Here is a 27082-nt window from a genome sequence, read left to right as displayed (position 1 = left end):
AATTTCTATTTTATTTACACTTATAGATATTACGCAAAAAATTATTTGCACGACCGATGAAAGTATATAAGCTAATTCAAAACATTGAATTAATGCAAAAAAAATTACCTTTATGTGAAGCAAAAATTAAATTGTTTGTAGTAATTCAGTTTGCAATCACTAGCCGGGTTGGCATCCACAGGCGCTCTGGACGGTTCTCGCACATAGCCGAGAGAGGAATCCAATTACTTCAACGCTGACAAGGTAATGTAACAGAGTTAAATGGTTTAAAAATAACCTTATTTAATTCGAATCGGATTCCAAAATTCTATTTCTAAGGCCATTGCGTATCACGGTATAAATATATATGTATATGTAAAGTCATACTATTATCATCGTTTCAGCTGAAGACCGTCCACTTCGAGTCATGAGCCTCCTCCATACATTTCCACTGGTATCGGTAAGAAATGGCTTGCATCCATTGTATTTTGGCGACCTCAACAAAGTTCTCTGTCCACCTGGTGGAAGCCCTACGCTGTACTTGTCGAACCGTTGTCTCTGAACTTTAAAGCCCCAGCAACCATTTGTTCTGGACGCTTTATAACTAGGCCACTCCCGCTTAAACTTGCTAATCCGTACTGTCATGCTGGGCTAGATTTTTAGAAACTCTCGAATAGTGTTCTTAAAAAATATAGAATTTTATCAATATCTATCAAATTACTTAGTAGAATTGTACAATGTTTCGATATACCTGGGCTGAATTCAAAAATAGCGAAAGTAACAATGAGTGGACAAATAATTAAAAATATGTCATATTAAATTACAGCGGTTAACATAATCAAAACTATAGATTTGTAGTCACATAGTCAAAATATGTGGATTTTAATTTCTAAATCTAATACACTAAATGTGCCAATATTATTATAAATACTTTACGGTTATAATATTTACCCAATCAAAATTAATCAAGTAAATGAAGGACTATACTTAAAATTTACCATTATTTGTTATGAACAATGGTAAAAATATACGATAATATATTTGAACAGCGTAATTAAATAATATTTTGTAATAACAATATTTTTATTTTTTTCTGCTACAGTACTAACAGAAAATTTGTTTCCTTTGTTTTATAAGTCTGAACATTTCCGCAATCTGCAGACTCCGCCATAAACACAATAGCGGGGCCCGACTTACTGAGGCTTTGTTATATTGCTTTTGCCTGCATTACCTACTAGGTTATAAGAGGAGATGAACTTGTAATTGCATTTTGGATTACTAACTGCTAGAAGATTGGAAATTTCCATTAAAATGCGAATTAAAAAACGTTTAATAGTTCATTGTCCTATCGAAAAAAATATTATTTGCATTTAAAAAGACATTGAGACTTTTTTGAGAGGGGAATTATAGGAATATTAAGTGAATATAAATAAATTATAATACGTTCTATTTATTTATTCTAAATGGGCACACCGCCAACAAAACTTAAAATTTTACGCTTGTTTCGTAAGATATAGTAAGAAATTAAATAAATTGTAGGCATATATAGCCCTGGCATTATTATGCTAGCTTATATTTGAACGTTAAAAAATTAATAAAACAACAACAGTATTAATCGGCTCGGTAATTTAAAAGCTTTAACGTTTAGCTTTAATACTTTAAATTTTATTAAAATTTGAGGTTAGATAATTTTTTTTTCCTTTTGAGTAACAATCAATTTCTTGAAACTTTTGATAATATTTATAAATGTATATTGTTATAGATTAAAAAAAAAACAATTTTTAAATACATATATATCTCAAAGTTACATTGAAGTTTTATTTGAAAGACATAAATGTAAAATTCGTTAAATTGGTATCATTCGTTGTTCCACTTTTAATATCACAGTCAGATCCGGCATTGTGAATTATCTCTTTGTTCGTATCCTTCATTTGAGATCACAATGAAAATGACCTTTTAATGATTTATCCGGCTTATTTTTAAATAACTATTTTGTTCATGAAATTTTGATGTCTATAGTACAGTCGTATTGTTCAAAGTACTTTTGAAAAATTAATTGAAGGAACAGGAACCAACTCACGTGATTTTAATTCGTATACGTACCTCATCAATTAGAAACACTGTTATACGAAAATCCATTATCATCGCCCTACAATAACATTGTAATTATGGGATACCGTGGGAAATTCCACCTGTTACATACAAAGCGGAAATTACACGCAGTTACTGAGCAGTTTAGGTCGAACTTTTCTTACACTTAATTGCAACCAAAATAGTTAAAGTGGAAATAATTGCACGGACATTTAATTATAACATTCAATATTAAGTGATGTATCACATCTTTTCTATATACTTCTATATTTTTCTTCTATATTTTTGTTTATAGTAATTACTAAATTACAAATTAACAAATTTATTTAAACATAATAAACTAGTTGACATTATTATTGTACATCTACAATAGTTATCGATCTTCAGTTTTTGATACAAATTAAAGTAATTAATAGCACAAAATAAATAATAAATAAATCTTACAATAATATTACGAATTCGAACACAAATACTGAAATATGTCCAATATCTAAAACAATATAGCAGATACTATAATGAAATTGTGGTTTGGCTTAATATACGCAAGGGTGGTCTTCTGATAACGGTGTTTGTATATATCGCAAGTGTTATTTATTAGTGACATCAAATTTATTAGTTTCGTTGATTGTTTGTGATGGTTATGCTTTAATGCAATAAAACGGGAAGTGCGGCCCGGTGCAATGTTAACTGAAATATATTTTACTAAAATGTAAACTGTCTAAATCAAAATTTTCAAAAATGTACTTAATAAAAGAAAACACAATTATAAATTTTAAACATCCAATTCTTTTGAAAATGAAATGCTAGAGAGGACGATAAATATAATAATACATACAAAGAAATCTACTGCTCTAAAAGGAGAAATACTAGTTATATAATACATGAGATTAAATAGTATGATATTGTTAGCTAACGGAAGCCAATTTGGCTATTTACTAATTTAGTAATTTTTTTTAAATAAAATAAATGTGCTATTTACTTTTTTGTAAAATAAAACTTTTAGTGAGATTACTAAAAATGTTATTTTTTAAAGTTTTTAAGCTAAATATTTTCAAGAGAGACCGATACCTAAGTTTTTTTTGTTTCAGAAGGCATAGTATAAAGGACTATCCTGAATGAAATTAAAATGTAAACAAAATATATTAAGCTGAAGAAAGTGTTAGTGAAAGTCACCTCCGATTTTATTTATTACATCTTTCTAAATTAAATATCTCGGAAGCTGTTGAACTTTGAAGAAGCGAATAAGTCATAAAGTTGATTTATTTTTTCTCTTTCATTATCATTCTTCATTCATAATAGCAAATCTTTAACAGAAATAAACCGTTCTATTCTCTAACTCAAATAAGAAACGTAAAACTAAATAACGTAATGATTTAATAGTTATATGAAATTTGTAATAAAGTCACATAATCAGAGACTTCTTGGAATTTTATATTGAGCGATAATATTAAACAAATTCTGCAGAGATGTTATATTGGGGGCCTTTATTACTGTTTTTGTCGTCGCGGCGAAATCGAAGTAGAATGAGGAGATTCGAAGATGCGCCAAGGTTGCCTGAAGTGGCAGTGAGCGGAGCACATCGCTCGTGCAACCGACAACCGTTGGGGCTGAAAGAATCTTGAGTGGCGACCACTAGCCGACAGATGCGGCGTTGGTTGGTACCTCTGGGAAGTGTTTTTTTTTCTTCGCCACCGCTATTGGGGGCCTCTCGTACCTCTAACTTATTTATGGGTTAGGGACTTTTATTTCTTTTTAATAAATTTTCACTTATATTTTTATTTTTGCGCTCTTCGTCTATGCATCTTAAGATCATTCATTCTTTCCTTACATTCAACATATCATGACCTCGTTCTGGGAAGTGGTTAGAAGAGGGTCTATATCTTGCGGTAGGCGTTTGCAAACTGAGATCACGATGAACAATGTAGTACCAAATACAATATTTAATTTTTATTACTTATTACTGGATTAAAAAGTTCAGTTACATATAAACTTAAAAATATATCATTAATAGAGCTCTTAGAATAGAACTTTCCATTATAAGTTTGCACGTGCATGTATACGTAGATAATAACACTCAACAGACTAAAATAAATTCCGCAGCAGCAAAATATTCACGTTGAAACTTCGTTTGTATGTTGTCTGCTGGGATATTGATGTCAAAACTTCATTTTCTAGACTTTAAGAACATAAACTTGTTCAATGTAAATTGAATAGTCTTTGCGAGGTATTGTTATTGTAGATAGAAGAATAAATTCTGTTTCATTGCTCTCTTCAAATATTGACGTTTTTATATTTGAATTTATTGTTATGCACAAAATAGTGATGATAGATGTACAAGATAGATTATAAATGTAAAAGCTTTTAAAGGTTAATATTTAAGTCATTTACTGTCAATTAATCTATCGTACACTACCCTATTCCAAAATCAATGGTTTCCAATATAATAAATAACGTAATGTTAATATAGCAAGAAAAAGTGTTTTCGAAATTCGGATTACTGCATACCTAAAACCATAAATAAATTTGTACGTATTGGTTTCTTCCGAATTATATAAAGGGTTTTAGGCGTAACATAAAAAAGCACATTTTAAAATTAAATATTGCTTACTAAAGTATCACTGCAAAAGTGTACTGCCAGAATTTAGCCTTTCGCATTTCAATAGACCACTTTATACAAGATGATTGATAATAAGTGTAAAAGCTATAAAGGTTTCTGCTATGAAATGAGCTATACATTTATTTCTTTAAAGGTTTTACGTAAGGTTTGAAGGTAAACAATCAAACTGTCTATTTTGACTTGAAGATATTAACATCTTTGATGTTAAAGAGACATGTATTCGTTCATAATCAAGGCTGACATATGTAATCGAACGAAATTGCAACATCTGATATGAGTTAACTAGCTATCGGATAGGTGATACAAGGATAGCATCTCTATAACTTTTAAATAATAACTTTACAGCTTTATAAAACACGATTTAATGAACGTTATGTAATGCTGCAAGCGTTTTGTACACAAAAGTCTCAACGTATTTTCACCTCTATCGGGTAAAATAAACAAGGCTTTTAATCAAACCGGCGGTGCAAAGCTCTGTTGCCGGATGACCTGACACGGCAAACACGCTATACCCAACCTGTAAATACACCTACAATCTATGTAACCCTTTGATCTTTTGATATGCAAATTATGAAAAAGGAAACTACATAAACACACTTTTAAGGCGAATAGTTTTAACGGAAAAGGCTTACTAAGTATTTATACTATGTATATATAGAGGGGGAGAATGGTTTATCCAATCGTAACTAATATAGCCCGAAGCATGACAGCTTTACATATATCTGTATCCTCTATCTATATTGAAGCAGTCTATATCCTGCGATATATCAACTTACAACAAGAAAAGTCTATTTAGAATTTTATAACTAAAAACTAGACTTTTAAATCTTAAAACTTGGAGAGTTCTCATCATCAAGATAGCCTTTCCCAAAGTTAAGTACGATGCCGGTTTTTCGTTTATGGCTTTATAAGAACGCACAAGGTCACCCAAAAATTGAAGAGCGCTATGCTCGGAGGCTCGCTGTGAGATCGAATCAGAAATGATGGGATCCGCAGAAAAACCAACGTCACCGACATAGGTTAAAAAAATTATCGTCTGAAGTTGGCTGAGACACGTCTCTCGCGCAACCGACATTTGCTAAAGTCGAATAGTTACCACGGCGTAGATTAGTCTCCCGGGTCAAGTTCGCCGGTAGTCGCTGGATGCAGTAACACAATAAAAGCTCAAATTTTTCCGCCCTGTATGCGTGTAGGTTTTGTCACCCAATTTCCATGACCTTCATTATATTACGGTTCCATTCCATGACGTTATTACAATAATCGAACAATTTAATTACATCTACTTACTATTATTTGGGCTAAACATACGAAATCCAAAATATTTTTTTAAATAACATACCAGAGTATTTAGGATAAATAAATAAATCGTTAGAAGGGTTTAAAAGTGGTACAAAAATAATTAAATTATATTCTGTATTTTTAGTACAATAACAGTATGTCCTCAAGTAACATACTTAGTTAACTGTATTGATTTTAAAATCCCTAATACTCTTAATCGTACTGCTAAAACATTTAAATTGTTTCATAACTTTTTAATTTCATTAACATTTATTTTTATTGTAGGTATAAATTTAATTTTAAGCAAAAAATAATTAAAGCATTTATGTGAAAAAGCAATTCATCTACTGTTCACGCGCTTTTAGTTATAACTCTTTTTGTTTTAGGAAAAAAAAAACGTGATTTATAGAATTCATAAGTCTGACTTTATTATTTTCACGTACAGATAAACGAGAGCAATAAATAAACTAACAATAATTTAACTTTTTGAAGTAATTATAAAGTTCCATACAGTTTAAAAAATCTCTTTTAAATTTTAAATAAAATACATACTTTTATAAATGGGTATCGAATTTCCGCACTGAAGCACTTTATTTGAAAGAAAAAAAAATATCCTTTAAAAAATCTAGAAGAGAGAGTATTATTAAATAACATTTCTATTGAAACGTTTTCTTATTTAAAACGAAATTTCACTCCCCAAAAATTGGGCCACATTCGAAATTTCAGATACTTATGAAAGATTGAAACAAAGAGGAATTAATACAATGTTTGATCCAACTCAAATATTAAAAATGAAGCACGAAATGAAAGCCGTGTGATGAGTTCCGCAAAATCTGTAAGCTTTCTGTGAAATTGCAGTATAAAGGTAAAACTCGCTTATTTTACTCACTGCACATATTAAATTAATTGGAACATGATAACAAAAACAAAATGTATTTTTTTTTAAATATTACCTCGGACTTTGCTTCTGAAACGTAATGCTTATGACTTTTATATCCACATGGTAATAATATTATAGTTTTAGACGAAAAATACGGAAGGACAAAAAGTAATATTATATTTTGATTTATTTTAGTTTTACAGTTTTAAAAAAATATTAATAAAGAGATTTGTACTACCTTAATTTATATTTCTTACTTTTGTACTCTCTTTTTAATAGTGCGTGGCAGTACAGTACTCTTGTTACGTTTAGTGCGCTTGTTATTATAGCTGTAAGCTACTTTAAAAAGAGGGGAATGTAATATGTGCGAGGACGGAATCATTAGACGAAATCTATTGTTCGCATTTCTATTCAAAGTGCGCCTAGCTTTTATAGAGACGCATTTGCAGTTTTAATTACTGGCTGTTGATTGCAATAACATGATCGAAATAAAAATAATTTTAATGCAGACAGAATATTATTAACACAGACATGAAAAAAGTCGCTTTGACGTGTTTGCGAAAAATTTTGTGGTGAGTTTAATATAAAATATATATTGTATTTACTATTACTAATAACAATACAAAAAATTTTACTTTGTTGGTTAACAAAAGCTCTAGATATTTGATATATGTATAAGGTAATTACCTTTTACATACATTAACACTTAAATTTACGTATTGAGATGCGATATCTGAATTTACCCATTCGCACGCACCATTTCACAACTCGTGATATTGAGGCATAACCCAGTTAGAGTAAGCGCCAAAGGTTAACATGAATTTTCTGCCCTTATGATTTTCATTTAATCATCATTTTTACAGCAGCAATTCTTATGTTATAGCCGTTTTTGATCTTCGTCAAAAGTAATATGAATTGTTCGACTTATTGAGTTATAATCTTACGTCCCGTGTGGGCAGTGAGCATCCACAGTGAATTTACAAGTCGATCTGTTGAGCGTTTTACTTCGGCAGAATGTAGTGGCATCAGTTTTATTAGAGCCACGTTTAAATATTGCTCGAGGTTTTCTATGCTTGCTTTAGTGTATGGTAGATAACGTGTGGCCAATTCAATTCCACTTGCGCCACTTGATCTGTTGTTCGATGTTGCATTCATTGTACATCTCCAGAATGTTAGCATTTCGATACGTAACATTAGTTTTTTCGTTACGTAATCTTGAATAAGCACAGCTTGAATAAAGTTTGATCTCTCTAGTCAATTTACCTGATTTCCCTGCAGGTTGAAGTTGTGCGATGACCAGGGCGGCTTTGATTTTCATTTAATCATGGTCCTCTTCCGACTGCTGTGAGCATACACACATACAGCAAGTATCTTTTTGTGTCTTTGTCGCTGAATGTCGTTTATATGATCTTTGTCATATTGATTTTCTGATTCTTTTCGTAAATTGTCTATTTTGGTTTGTCTGTTTGTGTTTGGTTTCGACTCTGCAGGCATAGATTATTTGTCGTAATCCAAGTTTACAAAGGATTTTACTTCGACAGATCCGCATCTCTGGGCGTTAGCTCTTTTCATAATACCATCAAGGGTTGTGGGAAACATCTATATATGAGAATGTCATATAGGAGAATGTCACTGAACATCAGTCTCTTCTGTTTCATTTTCCAGAATAATTTTGGTAAAGGACTTTACAAAGGTTGATGTTCTTAGATGCGATAGTAATTTCTTCCATTCTAGATGTCAACTAAGTAGATTAAAGTTCAAATTTTCGTCGAGCCTGACCATAGATAAATTAAAAAAGGTTATTATATGAATGTTCTGATGCCAAACATTGCCACTGTGTCTACGGACATAATTAGTAATATAAAATTTGGTCGGTGTCATACAATGCATCTTTAGAATAAACTTATTACTGTTACTTTTTACCTGGTTCGGATTCGGGTTGAAGCAAATTTCTCTCTTTGCTTAGCTAAAACTTTAACTACACGTCTGGAAACTTCATACTCAGTAGTTTTGAAACTTCAAGCTGTTTACTTTAGGTTGTATGTAATCAATATACATTCGATGAAGATCTTAAGATACATTTATAAAGGAATTATAAATATTTCTTTAGTTAGTTATGGAGTATAAAATGTGGTTAAACGACCGCTGAATGTTTTACTTACCTATTGTCCAATATTACTTAACTTTTTTATCTACGGCAACTTTAAAACTCGCTTTTAAATATTTATTTTAAACCAAATATGCTAGTGACGTACGCCATTAGATTTATTCAAATTAGTTCATTATAGTATGTTCGGGACAAAAAATCATATATTTTTGTTAAATTTATGAAAAACATCTTTCTTATAGAATAAACCAACTTATTTACACAATTCACAAATAATTTAGTACCATCATATGTATGAAATATTCCAATAAGAGACACGACTAAAGCGGATTCGTCAAATTGTAGAAATGCGTCAAATGAATTTTTCCCAAAAGCAAGTTTTACGACTTCAATGAAGCGTTTTACTAACTGCCAATCCCCGCTTTACGAAAATTTATATTTTCTTTATTTTTATGTCTTCATCGCCTTAGGTTACGTTTTTATCTTAAACTTTATTTGAAATGGCTCACTGTATGTTATATATTTAAATTTGTTTTTTATATACATAACGAAATTCAACAAATGTTGATAACAGGTAACATTAAAATGAGTTTTATATAAGGAGAAAAGTGGGACATAATACACATAACTCAGGTCTAGTTAAGGCCATATCATAAATCATAAATCATTTAAAAAATAATTAACATGATTTACATTAAGGACACCGTTAATTTTTTAAAATATGTTTCTTCCGAAAACAAAGGTTTGACGATATTTTATCACTGATTAGATATCACCATTAAACATTCTTTTGTCAAATGAAATAAGAAAGGTAAACAGCCTTTTACTAGATAATTTTTTATTTCATTCAATTATTTAGTACATCACTCTTTTGTTGAATGATGTAAAAAGACTGTTTTAAATAAAGGTAATTTAAAAAAAGTTTGTAATGTACGTGACAATTTTCAAGTCATTTTGGTCTTCAATAGTATGAGTTTATCTTCAATCCGAGCTGTAGAATAATAAATATCTATTCTTTTTTCTAATTCATGTTATTTTATTAAACAGCAGAAATTGCGAGAATTTAATACTTCATATGAACTTATTTTTTATTCAAATTAAAATTAGATGTATGTGCTTACTTCAAATTGTTATTTACTTTAATTATATAGAACTTTTCAAACCTTGGGGTTGTCTATACTCGTATTATAATGTGATTATGATACCTTTACTTTATTTGTTAAGCATAGTCTTTACTATGTACTATTGATAACTTTCTTTTCTGACAAAGATCGAGAACGATTGTAGATGTATATAAAATTTGATGATATATCTCGGAATAAAACTTCGTTAATTTGAATTTTGGCAATTGCAATAAAAAATAGATTTGCCTTATCATTTATTGAGTAATAATTTGTTACTATTCAAATATATGTGAAAAGGTTGGCAGGCCATAAAGGACGCAGAACAGATGATCATTGAAACTTTAAGATTTTTGGGAGTAGACCAAGGACCGGCAAACACGGCGTAAGATGTCCACCTATTAGGTGAATAGACGACCTTATTGAGGTAGTAGACGTAAATCTTCGGGGAGACCAATCTCCTATAGCGAACTTCCTGTGGCTGAAATGACGATGATTATTTCTGGCATAAAATTATTAGAGGTTAATGTGTTTTTTAACAAAAGTCTAAATATTGTCTACTGATTATTCACTTTAATACACATGTTTTTTTACATAATACTTTAAGATCGCGTAAAAGTTAATACTTAAAAGACAACCATAAATTTGTATATGCAGTAATTCACATCATGAACAGTCGGTGTTCGTGAAAAGACGGAAAATAGAGAGCAACAACTCATTCAGGAATGTAAAAGCGACCGTATAATGCGCCGACGGCATCGCCTCTTGCTTTTGTATGGTGTAAGTGTCAGAGCGTCTTAATAAAACTAGAACGTTACGTGTTTGTGGACAGGAGTTCAAAAGCAACGTTCTTTTAAACCACCTATCAATCCTAAACAAGGCTGACAATTGACAACAATTTTTAATTGAAAATTATAATTATCCTAATTTATTCACGATAAAACAGGCAAAATTATTTGAGTCGTGTGTTTTTATACAAGTTGTGAAAAAATTCTTAAGAACGAACATTTGATCTTTTTGGAAAATTCTGTTGTTTAACATAATACGTAAATACTGAATTTGGAATCATTAGTACAGGGCTATTTCAATTTAGCACAAACATGTTCACTTTGTTTTATTTTATTTGCGCTACACATATCTAGAGCAGATAATATAAAACAATAGAGGGAAAAAAACAATGAATTCGTAGATGATTTTTTCTTTTTCTATATAACCTCATTTAAAAAGAGAGCAGAAAGTTTCGTGGATTAACTTTAAAAAAATAAAATGAAAATAGATTAAATATTCAGTTACAAGATGTCACCGTTTAAACAATGTGCAATTTAGTGTTTCTGTAACTACCCGTTTCAAAATGTTAGTATTCACAACGCAGTATCAAAAATCTTAACGAAAAATTACTTCTATCTTTTTTGCGGAAATCACTCTTGTGTTAAAGAAGTATCGACTAATCTGGTTCATTCAGCCATTATAAAAAGTTTTAAATTTTCTTTGTTCATACTATCATTTTAAAAATAAAATTTACTTATAAAATCCTCTTATGTAAATTTAACATCATATGAATTTCGAAGTTGCGCTTAATTTCGAGCTCGCTTCATTGTATGAATTGTACGTAGATTAAGTAAATATGTGTAATCAAATTTAATGATTTAATAAAAATATTTTTGTGAAAATCCATGTAGACAAATTTGTAAGAAATTGACGGCTACGTTTTACAACATTGTAGATAGTATAAGACGTATGTAATGTTGTTTTCTTCGATAATGTTTTAGCCTTCGATCAGACAAATATTTAAAAAAAAATCGTTTGTTGATATTTTTTGTCATTGATAGATGCTGTTTTCCCATAGACTGGGGCTTGGGTATGAGGCGCCAGAGTGTTGGTGACTTGATTTAACTAAATTAGGGAGTTTCTTTGGGAGCCTCTGCTTGAATTGTTACATTATTTATTTAACAGGATTGGGCGGTGAAGAAATGTTAAGACTAAAGTCTCCGATGAGGCTGTCATTAGAACTCAACATAGAGATTTGAAGAATCCAGTAACATTGCTTAGGATAAGTGCCTTCGGCGCTCTACCTCAATCACGAAATCTGTAAATGCAAACAAAACAAGTGGTCGACCATAGCCAAAACTCTCAAGGAGAATCGGCAAATACAGTTGAAACCTGGTTATGTTATTGCACAGTTATTATTTTTATCACTGAAACCGTTTATTGCTAAATCAAAAAGTAAATTTATAAACTTTAAGTACGAAATGACACTGACTAGTGAATTGATTGTTTGGTTGATAAACTCTTTACTTTTGTTTATTTTTCTGAAACAACTAAACCACTCTTTTTAATTCTCTTCTTGTTTAAACTTGTTTCTCTTTCTTTAGAACAAAATCCTTTTTATTTATTACATTTGAGTCACTAAACAAAAAATATATATTCTGTAATCGAAATCGATAACTTATTAAAGAGCAAGCAAGTAACGCAACGTCTGGGAGGGAATGTCAAAAGTTCATCGCGTTCCGTACGGTCACCTACCCCCGTCAAGCATCGACGATGATAATAAAATGACACATGCTCTGAAGGTATTTGACACTTCTTTCTATTTATATCTCGTTTACTACACAGTTATTTGAAACTGTTTTCATTGACAATAATTGATTTACTGTTTAAAAATAAGTACATGAATGTACTCGACACTTTTGTACCTCGGACCGCGAAGATACTTGTATCTTAAATATTGCAACACTTGTGCAAAAATTTTACCAAGCAAAGAAATATTTAAAAAAAAAATCTTTAATATATACTCCCTAAGACATGTCTCAAGTTTGCCTAGATCAACAATTAAAATAAATAAAATTATACCCTATCTAGATAAATTTAAAGACTGTCAACAGCCGCTGGGGCATTAACATTGTAAAGTGTGAAAATCACGGAATAGTAAACGCAGAGTACGATTTTTACTTACAAGGTGGACAACCTTGTTAAGGTCGTCGGAAGACGGTCTCATTAGAAACATTTATGATTTAGGAAGGATTATGACAGTGATTAGTCTGTTGTAAATAATGCATACAATATTATCAAAGGTATTAGATCAAAATTAAAAAATTTGTCCTCTGACGGTTTTTCGTACAGATAATTCCCAATATCTATAGTTCGTTTACCTTACTTTGCGAGCCGTCTCGAGTTTTGTGTCTTGAAATCAGATAAAGGCACGATTTTAAAGGTACAGATTTCTTTAATTTTCTTTTACGTTGTTTATGTACTTATAACTTTTTGTGTTTCGAATCTTACCATTCGAATCATCTTACTTATAAGTGGTCAGCAATGTAAGCAAACCACTGAATCTTCATGAACAGAACATGATACAAGTTAATACCAAAAATACCAGACTTTCATAAAAGACTTATTATTGGTAAAGATAGTTACTTTATAAAGCAAAATTCTTCTTTGCAAAGTTCTTAACATTGCAATTTTGTATTTCGAAATTATACATGGCATATGCGTGCAGAACAGATGGCTGTTGGCATTCGTACTGGAGTAGTAATCTTATTTCATCCTTCTGGTTTGATATCCTATGCCCCGCTTGCCAGTTCGTTGTCTCCAGTTCAAAACCCTAAGACCCCACAGGCCATCTGTTGTGCAAATTATGTAGCCTGCCCATTATCAATTCAACTTGCTAATTCGCTGATCGATTTATTGTAATTACGGTCATAATATGAGCTTGCCAATGAGACCCGAAGGGATAGATCACGTTAAACTGCCGTAAGTCATCACTGGCAATACACATTAGCCGTAAATCTTCGACTTTAGGTACCAAGGGCTATTGGACGAGAAGTTAGTAGTTTCCAGAAGCAGCCGAGTTGGGTTCGACGACTGGCCTCTTTTTTAAAGTTTGACTTACCTACCTAGTTTGACTGTTTGCCCCAGGTACACGTATGATTAAAAAAGTAGAGATTCCTAGAAAATTATTATACTTGATATTTTTTTAATACATACAAATGTTGATAAGCTCTTGATTAAATAGTAAACTGTTTATATTTTAATATCAACTACATTGAATTTGGTTTTAGAATAAATATACACATAATCTATATAACACATTTAACAGCATCCGACCACATTAATTCAGGTCAGTGGTCGACATGATGGCAGTCTGGTCCCTAATCTGTTTGATTAACGAATCGAGTACCAAAATAAATATATCCTTAATATATAAATTGAAATGGTTAATTACTTTTGTGCGAAAATATACTCGTATATACCGTTGGTGTGGTAATTATTAAAATAAAATAAAGAGTAACAGAACAGCTACACAAAAAAAACAATATGATATCATAGTATAAATATATATATATATATAAACTACCTATCCAAATATACATCTATGTACCGTTGTGGGCTAAGAGACTTTAAATTGAATAGGGACAATTCTTTTGCCGAGAATAAGTCAGCTGGGAATGAATTTTACTAAATTCCACCCTGCTTGAAGACACGCTGATCAAAAGCAATCAATATTTTCTATATACTGCTCTTTTAGGTATAAAACTTGGCCAGAACATATTTTCACGTAATAAAAATTATCAAGAATAATTTTATGATTACACCCTCAAAGATAGAGCAAGCCGCGCCTAGTAGGCGGGAGATAGCTAGTATCAATATATGGTAAAGATTTATTAGGTTGTTTGAAATAAAAAAAAATCAATGCTTTACAAAGTATTATATTTAAATGTTTTAGCTTAGTCATGGATGATAAATACAAAGAAAATTATTTCGTAAGCATGGTTCCGGATGAACACTAATAAATTGCACTAATAAGCATATAAAGCATAACATAAAAATATTATTACACCTATAAATTAATTACACAGCTAAGACTGGATGAAAAAACCTACATTGACCTGTTCACGTAAAGTCCCCTCGCTATTCACTGGAAGAAAACTGAGAGTGAAGAGTCATTGAAGGTAGTATAGTCGGACGTAATCCACTATGGATATGCTCTTTGCATACTTCAGATGCTATGAATATCTGGAGCAACGTAAAACGAAGTTGAATACCTTGTTGGACATTTACCACAATTTTTTCAAGATTTGAAATGCACTAATTCTCTATTTTATTTAAAACTGTGATCTTATTAAAGTGACTTTAAAAGTTTATAGAAAAAAAAAATTTCCATCATTTTATACAGCACATTTTCATGTCAGCTTATAGACGCTCACTACAAGGCATTAGCCTCACTCAAAAATCGCTACAATGACTCGTCTTGCCAGTATCACGCGATTTCTCACGATCTTGACTGTATCATCGGTCCACCTGGTGGGGATCCTTACCACGCCGCGTCTACTGGCTCCTGGTTGTCCCTCTAGTAACTTTCGATATTAAAATAACTATGAAATACCTACTCACGTAATTAAAATAAGACACGGATATATCTGTACCCATACTTTACATTCATAGACAAAATTTCATGCGATTAAATAGGAAAATTGAGCCAAGAGTTTTATTTCCACCTTTGACATATATACTTTTAAGAACGCAGCAGTAGAAAAATGTTTTAATATTTTATGAATAATAAGGCACTTATAATAAATGAGAATAATTTATAAAATTTAGATATGCTCTGATAATTCTTGCATTTTTCCTCATTATATTAATAGCATTTCTATGATTATTTTTTTTTGACGTTGCAGTAATTTTGAAAAGTATTAATATATTATATTATTATTTTTAGATTTCATCACTAAATCAGAAGATTAAATTAAATCTTTCATACGAACAAGAGATAACAGGAATTCCCCAAGTACTTTCTCCGCACTTACTTAAAAGCTTAATTAATCAGAAAGAATTTTCCAGTACATATACCGGACATGATATTTATTTTAATGTATGTTATAATAATTTGTTCCTAATATTTAAAACTTTCGCATTTAAAAATAAATAACGTAGCTCATAATTATAATTCATGATGGATATGCAATAAAATTTTTGATCCTATTAAAAAAAGATTGTGTAAAAAAGATATTATAAATTAAATCTTAATTTGTAGTGTTGTCGTTAGATAATAAAAAGAATCACACAAAAAGAGCGCTGTTTTAGTTTATTTTTACTCATTCGTAAAATTAGTGGTAAGCACCATAAACTTGATTTTAATATTTAATTAACATAACGGGACTTCGTCTTCTATGGAAAACCATGTTATACGGAAAACATAAAAATGCAAGTTCTTAAGTCGCAAATAAAGAGATTAGCAAGCCGACGACGGAGGGTCTTCGAAGATACGTACTGACAAATACCTATATTCAGTTACAAACTGTGTTGTGCAAAAATGTCTGTAAACAAATTGAAGATACGTAAGACTCGCCATTGTTGGAAAAATATAGACATGGAAATTTTCCATCATCATCAAAATTTTAGCTATAGGAAGTCCACTACCAGATATAGATCTCTCGCATAGTTTTATATTATTTTTAACTTATTGATGCATACAGTAGCTCCTTGCGTTGAGCTTGCCGTACCGTGGTCTCTACTGCAGAATATTAAGACCCCAATGACAATTGGTTTTGCACGCTATGTGGCCTGCCTTTATTTATTTACTTTAACTTGACAATTCAATAGGCTACGATGGTTTCTTTCGTCCATCAACAGATTGCCTCGTTTCATTTGCCCTAGTTCGATCTCGTACCTCGCCATAGCTTGTTGGGCGCTTGTGAGTTAACCAATGAGGCCCGAAGGAGGCAAAGTTATAGATGATACATAAATAACTTGATTCTTGATTGTAAATCCCTACAAACAACTTTCTGCTTATACACACGGTGAAACGCTTTTAAAATCAGCAGCGGGGATGTGGTTGCAACTACCACTTCTACTCTCAGCGCTAATACATTCCTAAGTGGAACTAATGTTAGCTTTAGAACTACTCCCGGTAATCCGGTAATTGCGTTCAACCCATTGTTAAATATTTTATTTTTATCAACACTGATTTTGGGATCACTTAATTATCGATTATCCTTTTATACGGAATGTTTAGCTTAAAAAAATTATGCTTTCATCATCATATTTGCCCTTCAGCAACTGCAGTAGTTAAATTTATACAGCCTTACACGTACAATCGAAAGTGTTAAAAAAAAAGTGGATTGTAAAATTCCAGATTTCAATACCGCACTGCAAACTATTCGTTATAATAAAAAGTAACCTAATTTAAAAATTAAATTATATTATTGTTGATATTCTATATAAATACATTTTGAAAACTAGGTAACCCTAGAAATACCTGATGGCTTTATTTAAGAAAACGATAATTAAAATGATAATCAAGTCCTTTATATGCGATAAGTCTTTAACGTAACTTTGGTCGAATTTTTTTATAATATGTACTTGTAATTAAATGTAAATCGGATTTAAAAAAGAAAATGCAATCATCTCCGCTTTTTCAATTTAGGTAAAAATAATATTTTTGAATTATACTGTTTAAAACAGGACACATAAGAAAATAAAAGATTTCCTTTTGCAAGGTGTTCTAAATATTAAGTGAATTTCTGATGGTGATCGCTTATTACAAGCTAACAAGATCTGAAATAAAAATTATGGTCATCGAGTTTCGGGCGATTATGTTTTTTCTTCACAATAACATTAATTTAAAATGTATACATATATATAAAATACGCGACCGGTAACATACTGTTGTTAATGCGTCAGTAACAGCCCCTGCGGTTGTTTTCTCCTATACAGATATAGAAAACAGTTAATCACTGTGAATAGTTACAAATAAGCGAATAGTAGATCGGCTATTATACGTGACGTATGCATATTTATTCTATTGCCTTAATTTTAAACAATAAAACAGAAAAACGTTCACGATTATCTAATAAAACGTTAATATTTATTTTTAATTATTCATTTTAAATTTATTTACTATGTACATTCTTAAGTAAGTTTGACATTGACTACTCTTCTTAACACAACTGTATTAATAAGATATTCATAAATTCTATATGGCTTAATTTTATGCCAATGTAGTAGTAGTTAGAAATCCATGAAGATTTCCAATGGATATGCACAAGTAAAATAACCGTTTATAACTTGAACCTTAATTATTAATACCTCCTCAATTAATATACATTTCCTATCTAAGTAGCTTAAATTATAATTTATGCTCTTACGTTTCGAGTTTCATCTTTTTATAATCTTCAATTAAAATTAATTTTCGATTCGCCGCTGTATGCGCGGTAAAAGAATCACACAGCAACCAGCTTTAAATGGAAACCAAAATACGTTTATTTGGATGTTGACAATGCTGATGTTTATTTTTTGGTATTGTTAAAAATATAACAATACATATTTTTTGAGTACATTCACTTTTTGCTTCCTTTCACCGTCATCGTAATTTCGGTTGGAATCGGCCTGCACTCAGCGTCTCTAAGCGACCTTAACAATGTTCCTGTTTATGTTATGGGTGAACGTCCTACGCAGCGTAGGCTTGCCGGTTCGTGTTTTTCACTCCAGAACCTTAAGCTTCCCTAGCTGCCATCTGTTTTTCGCACTATGTGACGTTTACACCTTCACTAGTATATCCGATGGGCTAGTAAAGTAGCTAGTACAGTAATCCCGAGCATATCCTTTCCATCGCTCACTAAGCGACTGTAAGCTCGCCCATGAGGCCTGAAGTGAGAGACCACGATTCACTGCCGTAAGTCATCACTGGTAACACACATTGGTAGTAAACCTTTAATTTTATTGCACTGAGGGATATTGGTCGAGATGATATTCCGAATTTTTTCAAACGCCGCCTAAACGTGTTAGATTCGACAATTTTTCTTAACCTTGATTTTTTCTACTAAAGTAAAATGAACGAAAAAGATTAAAGACAATTCATGTTGAATTACCTTTATTTTTATTACCCTCTCTCCAAGTGTGATCATTATAAGCCTATTAATATTATTGTTAAAAATAGAAGTGAAGATGATTCAAAAACTGTTCAGAAAAACGAAAATAACGTCATAAAATTATTCACGTGCTTATAAGTTTCTTTAATGTAAGCCGATTATCTTGTCAATTTAAATCACATCGATTAATCTAGTACTATCACAGAAAACGCCATTATCGTGTTTCATGCTGACATTTTCTTACCTGAATTTTTTTTTAATTCAGCAATTAGTATTATCATAACAAAAACTATGTATCTGGTTAAATTAGAGCGAGAATGGAATTTTTTTTTAATTTATTTGGCCTTCGGGCATATATAAAACCAAATGAAACCTGCTATTTACGTATGTAGAGGTTTAAAGTCTGTTCTTATTGTAATATATAGCTGCATCAACAGATACATGTACATACATGTGTTACATTTAGTCTACCTAATGAAACAATAAGTTTAAGCTCAACTTTTAACTCAACAATATAAGGTAAATTTATTTACAGTTAAGTATAAAAATATAAAATTTTCCCGAGTTTTATTTTACAATAAAACCTAATGAGAATAACACAGTTACAATATCACGAACGTATTGTTAATATATAATTCACGAATTACCTAAAATGAAAATACTTACAAAATATATTTATTTGAGGATTTCAAGCACCATTTTTCATTTCAGACTATGATTGAATATACCTAAACATTTTAAATGCTTAAAAGTCTAAAATAAAATACATGTAATAGATTCAATTTCGGTTTTATAGTAGATATTTAATGTTATGTTTCAATAATCGTCCTGTGTTCTTTGTGTGAATGTCAAAGTTCTAATTAATAAAACATTTTTATGTCTTAAATTGTTGAGCTTTAAAATCGTATTTGATATTCTAAATAATTAAATCTTTTCTCATGTTATGTACACGAAGGCCGAAAAATGATTCGTTTTTATAGTAACATTTATTTTTAAGTTATTTTAAAAATTATTTGTGTATCTACATATAGACAAAGGACTTTTTTTGACCTACATACAAGCCATTCCAAAAATTTGTGCTTTATACCTGAGTAGAGAGAAAAATATTCAAACATTTTACAATTGTTTGTTTCAGCATTTGTGATATGAGTAGAATTGAAATATCTCGCTGGTATTTCCCCGAATTTTTTAGTTTTACTTTAATATGTTATCAACATAGGGTAATTATCGGTAAAGATATACACAGCTAATCAGGGAATTACACAAAAAAGAATCTATTTTTTAAACTAAAATTTATTTATTTTTAAACCATATTTTTAAAACCGAATATTTTATTTTAGAGTTTGAATAAATGTAAATAAAAACACAATAAAAAATTAAAGTTGGATTATTTCGTCAATTAATTATTTTCCATTATCAGAGTTTTAAATCTTTTAATGGAAAATAATAAGTCAGCGCTAGTCTGCAGTGAGGTCAAAAGTTTATACTGTTGTTTAATGGAGGAAGGCGAAATATTCACCTATATAACCTTTTGCAAATAAGACTCAACTGTGACACGCCGTCTGCTACATTATTCCAAAAAAAAATTAAAATTCTTTATCTTCCATTCGAAATATAAACATTCTTAACCGCCACGTTATCAGAGGCATAATTGTTACGTATATATAGCTAGCTCACTTTATACAATAAGTTAACAAGAATCAGTCGATTACTAAACAGTTCCTCTGTTTATTGACATGTTAATAATGTCATTATACGTTCATTGTTTATTTTACTTTACCGTTCACAGCACCGTCTATGCCTTTGAACAGAAACTACGTAAGTATATTCTATTATAGTAACATAATATAAATTGATTCGTTTCTTAGTTACGAACTTAAATAAATTTAATTTTCAGACAATGCAAATTTAAATACTTTAAATCCACAAGAAGAATCCGTAAACGTTCTTAGGAAAGAAAATTTTACGGTAATTTAAATTTCACACGGGCTTAAATATAATAATTAATTGTTTTATAAATAATTTGAAAACAATTTAAGGTTAACACGGAAGAGAGAGTGACAGTGCAATTATATTACGAAAGTTTATGTCCCTATTGTATACGATTTAGCATCGACAGATTTACACCTATTATTAAAAAACTTGGTCAATATTTGGAAATTCAAACATATCCTTACGGAAACGCTCAGGTAATACGTGTTAATTACTCATTTATTTAAATTAAGCACGCCAAAAATTATGTACGTTTACATTAGTTTCTTATAATATAGTTTTACAAATTTAACAGTTTGCCTATTCTAGGCGTACATTGTCTTGGTCATAATTATGCTATGCTTTACCTAAACGGTAATAAATGAGTAAAAAAGAATAGTAATAATTAACGAGTTCTTAGTAAAAAAAAGTACTACAAATAATGGATGTTAAATTAATTATAAAAAAGGTCATTTAAGGTAAAAGTTGTATACTAGAAATGTTTGTTATCGATAAACCTACAAAGTTAAATAAAATTAAGGCTTATTAGTTAGTGGTTGGTTTTTTTAGAATTTTTCTAAAACACATTTCGTGATGTGTTGATCGTTAATAATGTGATCATGGCAATCTTAATCGTGTTTTATAGTAATAGGCTGCACTGAAAGCCTAAATATTTGTGAATAATGCGAGAAATAATAATAATTTTCAATTGCTAACTAAAATTTAAAGACATTTATTAATTTATAGCAATTCTTGATTAACTTTAAATTTTATGGCTAATTTTATCTAAACATTGCATAACCTTAATATTTTAGACATTTAAACGCAAAGGGAAATACACATTTCAATGTCAACACGGACCTGAAGAATGCTATGGCAATAAACTTCACGCTTGTGCGATAGACTTAATGCAAAATAAAACACAAGCATTACTCTTTAATTCCTGTTTAATGGATTCAGCAAGACTCGGTCTTGGCTCTGACAATAATGCTGCTGACTCGGTAAGCATAGATAAGTACATTGACTGTAGTGTTTACAGTAAAATATATGAACAACTTAACTCAGCGTTCACACTTTTTGGAGCTTCGGAATTGTTACAGACTAAATATATTCAATAGCAGAAAGTAAGCTATTTATTTTTATCATTTATTATATATAAACAGTTGTAAGACGTCCAATACTAGACATGTGCTTTCCCAAGAGATCTAAAAATTTTTTATTAATGTTTAAATTTCAATTGTTATACATAAATATGAAGGAATTATTTATGTAACATTAACAATTTTAACTTTTCAGTGTGGAAATATTCAGAATATTAATACGACTATGATAAAACAATGCGCTGAAGGAGCTAAAGGTGTCCAGCTTCTTAAATACTATGGTGATAAAAGCAAAGAAGCAGGATTTCATTATGTACCATACATACTGGTTAACGGAAAACGCACGAGGCAAAGCAAGTTTGCGAAAAAAGTTTGCGAAGCTTTTGCCAATACTCCACCTTCATGCCGAAAGATGTTTCATATTGCGTAAAGTGACAACAAAAACCTATATAAATAAGACATTGATTGATATTACCTCTATTAATCCACAACTTTAATATGATTATGATTAATCTTTCCTTTTACAAATTAAACGATTATCAGTTCGGCATATAAGTAAGTTTTTGTTTGATTGTTGATCTGATACTTACTGCGTTATCTAATCTATAGTTTTTTTTTTATCAATACGCTAGCGCTTGGCCCCTCCTGTCATTATGGACACCGGGAGCGCAAATGTGGATATTAATAATTTATTCGAGTAACGTGCCAGTTATTGCCACTTGAGTTTGTTGCGGGCTTTTTTTAAACCAGGGCTTAGAACTCTGTGAAATTGTTGAAGCATTCCATTATAGGGAAGTTCAATATGATTACAGTTTATTGGGCTCTTTCTACATTCTTCTCTCGACTTACACAAGTAGTCACTGTAAAGTATTCTACGTGAAAAATAATTTGAGAATTACACTAACTACTACTACTAATATTAAATAAATGTGCAAAGCTTTGTAGTTCTTAATCTCTTCACGTCGCAACTCTTTGAGTTCATATTCCAACCAATAAGTTTTCAGTTCTTCTGAGATATTCTATGTCGTTTATGCATTTTTTTTTGTTTATCTCTGTGCACGGTTTTACATTTCAATCGCCTGTAAAGTATCTGAATAATCTTATAACAAAATTTAAAATTACCTTTATAAAGCAATAATAAATATTGGAAATTAATTGCTATAATGTATTTAGGATATTGTGAAAATGATAACAAAAAATCGGTCTCAGTTTGTCCTGGCGTCTTAAGTGCGCGTTTCTCTCTCTCGGACTTCAGTAACTTTAAGTTGAATTACAGTGGAACTCGATATGATTCTTGTATCTATCAAATTTGGCACTTTTAACATTCTTCTCACGAGGTTCACACGTGGCTGTAAACGATCGTAGGTGAATAATAATATGAATAAATAAATAAATTTAAAAAAAGACAAAAGAACAGTTGAGCAATGAGGTCCTCTTTTAGTGCCGAACTAATACAAAGCATGACCAATTGTAGCGGATATACAGTAGACGCTGGTTCACATCCTCGTTAAGCCGCAAAAGTCCATGAGACGCTGGAATACAGTGGACTTGAACTGGCTAACTTGATCGGTCGTCACTAAGAAACCCCCATAAGTAAAAGTCTTGGCGAATGCGGTAATGACTGCCACATTCCATACTTTTAGTCACTGCGTTAGTTGAGAGGTAATAGTAAAAACCATTTGATGGGACAAGAAGGCCTACGGAGTCGGAGAGTGTGCGGAGAGGAATATGAGAAAACGACTCGATATGGAAGCGAAGGTGTCTAATAGTGTAGCAATGTGCCGAGAGACTATTTTGTTGGCAAACCGTGCAGTGGCGATATAGAATACGTCAGATTGCCGCACAATAGTATTGTTTATAGTGAAAATAAATTAAGAAAAATGTTCAAGTTCTCTAACTATACACCCTTACGTATTAATTAATTTAATACGTTTATGAAACAAAAGTATAAATTCTTTTTATTATTAAAAAAAACATGCTACTGAATGTGACAATAAAACTGACACGAATAATTAACGAACAGTGGACATTTATTTCGTCTATTTGACATACTGAATATGTCGGCTAGAGCTATCAAATATTGTCTACAAATATTTTCTCGATATTTATTTGCATATTTTATAGTAAGATGTATAGTCTACGCTAAAAAAGAGAGAAATTGTAAGTACATAACACTAACCGTTTATCTCTGCACATTCATTTACTTTACACAATTTTCCTTATTATTAATTAACTTTGTTAAACAGATATTTCCACGGCAAATCTCTTTAACGAAAAGGCAGAACTATTCAGATTTATTAAAAAAAATAAAACGTGTCCGGAGAAAACGGTATTTAATGTTTTATCCTCTTTCTTTTAACATATAATAATAATAACAGTATAATTTTTGTTTTTTAAGACTCCCAGTGGCAAGCCAGAAGTTACAATACAAATATACTACGAAACTTTATCCCCAGAATGCATACAATTCAATAGCGAGACATTAAAACCCGTGATAGAAAAATTAGGACCGTATCTAAACATTCAAACTTATCCGTACGGAAAAGCACAGGTAATCAATTTTGCAACTAAACAGTAGTTAATAACAGGAATGGCCCAAGGTCAACTACCACTTAAGCAAGTGTATCCCTGAGACCTTATTAATTATGGGTCATAGATGAAACGACGATGTCTTGTACACGCTCTTTACAAATGACATTGCATTTATTAAAGGTTTAGAGCCTAGCCTGCTGACACTTGATCTATGTGGTCATATAACTTGACAGGACATTGGTTCCTTCATTAAACCTTGACTGAGAAAGAGACATAAATATCAATATCGAAAGTGTTGCTCTCTTGCACTCCTATCGACATGTATCATCAAGATCTCCAGTCCAATTCCAGAAGCCGACAAGTTGACTAAATGTGGTAACGATGACACTTGGCAACAAACTCATTTTACATACCCACATTCACGTGACTTGTAGAGCCGGCGACTCAACATTTGCTCTTTTAAATGAAAATTATAACTTTTAATCTACATTATAATATTAATCATATAAATGTTCCATACATTTCGATCAACTAAAAACTCTTGAATTCTAGAGATTTATTTAATATTATATTTACATTTTATATTTAAAACTAAGAAACGGTAGGTCTAATATATCTTGTGGAATATAATATATGCGTATACCGACACCCGTAAAGGAATTGTTAACTTTTTAAAGTCAAAATTTAGGCATCTTTAGTTTAATTTTATATCTTGTATTTATCATGTGTCTATCACTGTTCATTTAAGATTTTAAATTATGGTGGATAAATAACATTATTATAAATTTAATTGGGAAGAAACCGTTAAAATACCAATTTAATTAAAAACACCTCTCAGAGATTCTCTAGCTTGTATGTAATAAATAGCCAGTGCAGCCTTTTTCTGTAGAAAAAATATAGAATTAATATCGGTGGCACTATCCCATAATAAAATACCGTAAGAGAGAACGCTATGAAAATAACTAAAATATTCGAGTCGAGCTGTATTAATAATATAGTAATTATAAAAAATAATTGGCGTACCTGGCGTACCTTGTTTCGACCTTATTACCTAACTACCGAGCAACTGGCTCCTCAGAATCTATTATCCAGAGGTAACCAGGCACACGCAAGTGCAAGCCCTAGTAGTCAATAATCACAATTAATAGCCAAGGTTAGGAAAACGTTTTTTTAATTTAATTTGACATATATCACATCAAATTTCTATAATTAGTGTTATGAAGTAAATTTTTCTTACTCCTATTAATTGCAGAGCTACTCACAAAACGGAAGACTTGTAATCGAATGCCATCATGGGAATGAAGAATGCTATGGCAATAAATTGCATGCTTGTTCGTTAGCACTAGTGCCAAATAGAACTAAGGCATTGCTTTTTAATTCATGTATGATGTGCCCGAAAGGTGACAGCCCTGGCTCTGATGACGTTGCCGCTAACACTGTTAGTATTAAATAAATGGAACATTAAATAATAATTTTATTAAAAACATAAACTAATGTTACTGTTCCGTAGCTATTTAGATTACGATAAAGTGATTATTTATTTATTTAATTCCTAATTGCACAAGAAATGTAGTTACATAGAATAAACAAAAGAAGTACAAACTCTTATGGCAAACCGCGAATGAATCATCGGTCATTGGTTTCTGAGAATGTAAACACTTTTTTTAATTTGAATGTTTTCAGTGTGGCAAGATCTATGATATTGACGCCCTTACAATAAAAGACTGTGCAAAAGGATGCAGGGGCGCTAAACTACTCGAACACTATAGCGAAGAAAGCAATAGAGTACACTATGAAGACGTCCCGTATATATTAATTAACGGAAAACAAAACAATGAAGATAATTTTATGTATCATGTCTGCGCGACTTTTGCAAACCCCCCGCCTCCGTGCCGGAGGATGTTCGATTTTCGAAAAAGAAAATAAGAATTAATTCCGCTGAATACCTATTCTAAAAATAATATTATACAAGATACGAAAAGATTGTCGACCACTTTATTACCAATATTAATTTATGTATACATATTATGTTCATACAAACAATACATTTATTATTAATAATTTATTGTAAATCATTTTACAATTTATATTTCCATTGATATCAGGATACATTTATAATGCACGTTGAAAGGTAAATGAATGCTCCTTATTCGCGTAATAGAATATTGATTGAACCTTAAATCTTAATTCGTAAATGTGAACCCTCGTAAAATATACAATTGTTAATACCTATTTAATAAAAAAAAACTTATATTATTTAATGTTGTAGCTAAAAAGTAACTCACAATCAATGAAATGGGCTGATAGGTTTGTTTTTGATACGTATAACTAATTTTTATTAACAGTAGAAATTTATTTATTTCGGAGAGGGCAAAAAAACCTCACCTCACGTGCAACGTGTTCTTGAAAGGTAGCATTTGTTATGCCGTTAAACGCATGAAAAGCGATAGGAAGAATTTAATTTTGCCTCTTACGGTGAAGTATTAAATAAAATGGATTCAACACGGTTGCTTATCGACTGAATCACATATAAAAGCTA

General features: G+C 30.9%; 2 protein-coding genes across 4 annotated transcripts; both read left to right on the top strand.

Annotated features, from left to right (window-relative positions):
- Positions 1-386: 386 nt before the first annotated feature.
- LOC137926945 (GILT-like protein ZK669.3) lies at positions 387-26533 on the top strand. Of its 3 annotated transcripts, XR_011107722.1 has the most exons (4): positions 23261-24171; positions 24410-24562; positions 25796-25981; positions 26227-26533. XR_011107722.1 is itself a non-coding variant. In XM_068770693.1 (3 exons), the coding sequence occupies exons 1-3, from the start codon at positions 407-409 to the stop codon at positions 26467-26469; spliced, it is 462 nt and encodes a 153-aa protein (XP_068626794.1). In that variant the 5' UTR covers positions 387-406; the 3' UTR covers positions 26470-26533. The 3 variants fall into 3 exon arrangements, 1 of the variants encoding a protein (XP_068626794.1); XM_068770693.1 differs by lacking the exons at positions 23261-24171; positions 24410-24562 and adding an exon at positions 387-439; XR_011107721.1 differs by lacking the exon at positions 23261-24171 and having other exon boundaries at positions 24205-24562.
- LOC137926979 (gamma-interferon-inducible lysosomal thiol reductase-like) lies at positions 20615-22755 on the top strand. Its single transcript, XM_068770743.1, has 5 exons — positions 20615-20758; positions 20838-20908; positions 20980-21129; positions 21727-21912; positions 22208-22755. Exons 1-5 carry the CDS (start codon positions 20677-20679, stop codon positions 22439-22441), a joined length of 723 nt encoding a protein of 240 aa, XP_068626844.1. The 5' UTR covers positions 20615-20676; the 3' UTR covers positions 22442-22755.
- Positions 26534-27082: the final 549 nt, after the last annotated feature.

The sequence above is a fragment of the Battus philenor genome, unplaced genomic scaffold (assembly GCF_028537555.1).
Source record: "Battus philenor isolate CCGP_79_NKW_IND1 unplaced genomic scaffold, ilBatPhil1.0.hap1 SCAF_3, whole genome shotgun sequence".
Taxonomy (NCBI): domain Eukaryota; kingdom Metazoa; phylum Arthropoda; class Insecta; order Lepidoptera; family Papilionidae; genus Battus; species Battus philenor.
Note: the sequence above shows the minus strand (reverse complement) of the source record. Positions and strands in the feature narration are given on the sequence as shown.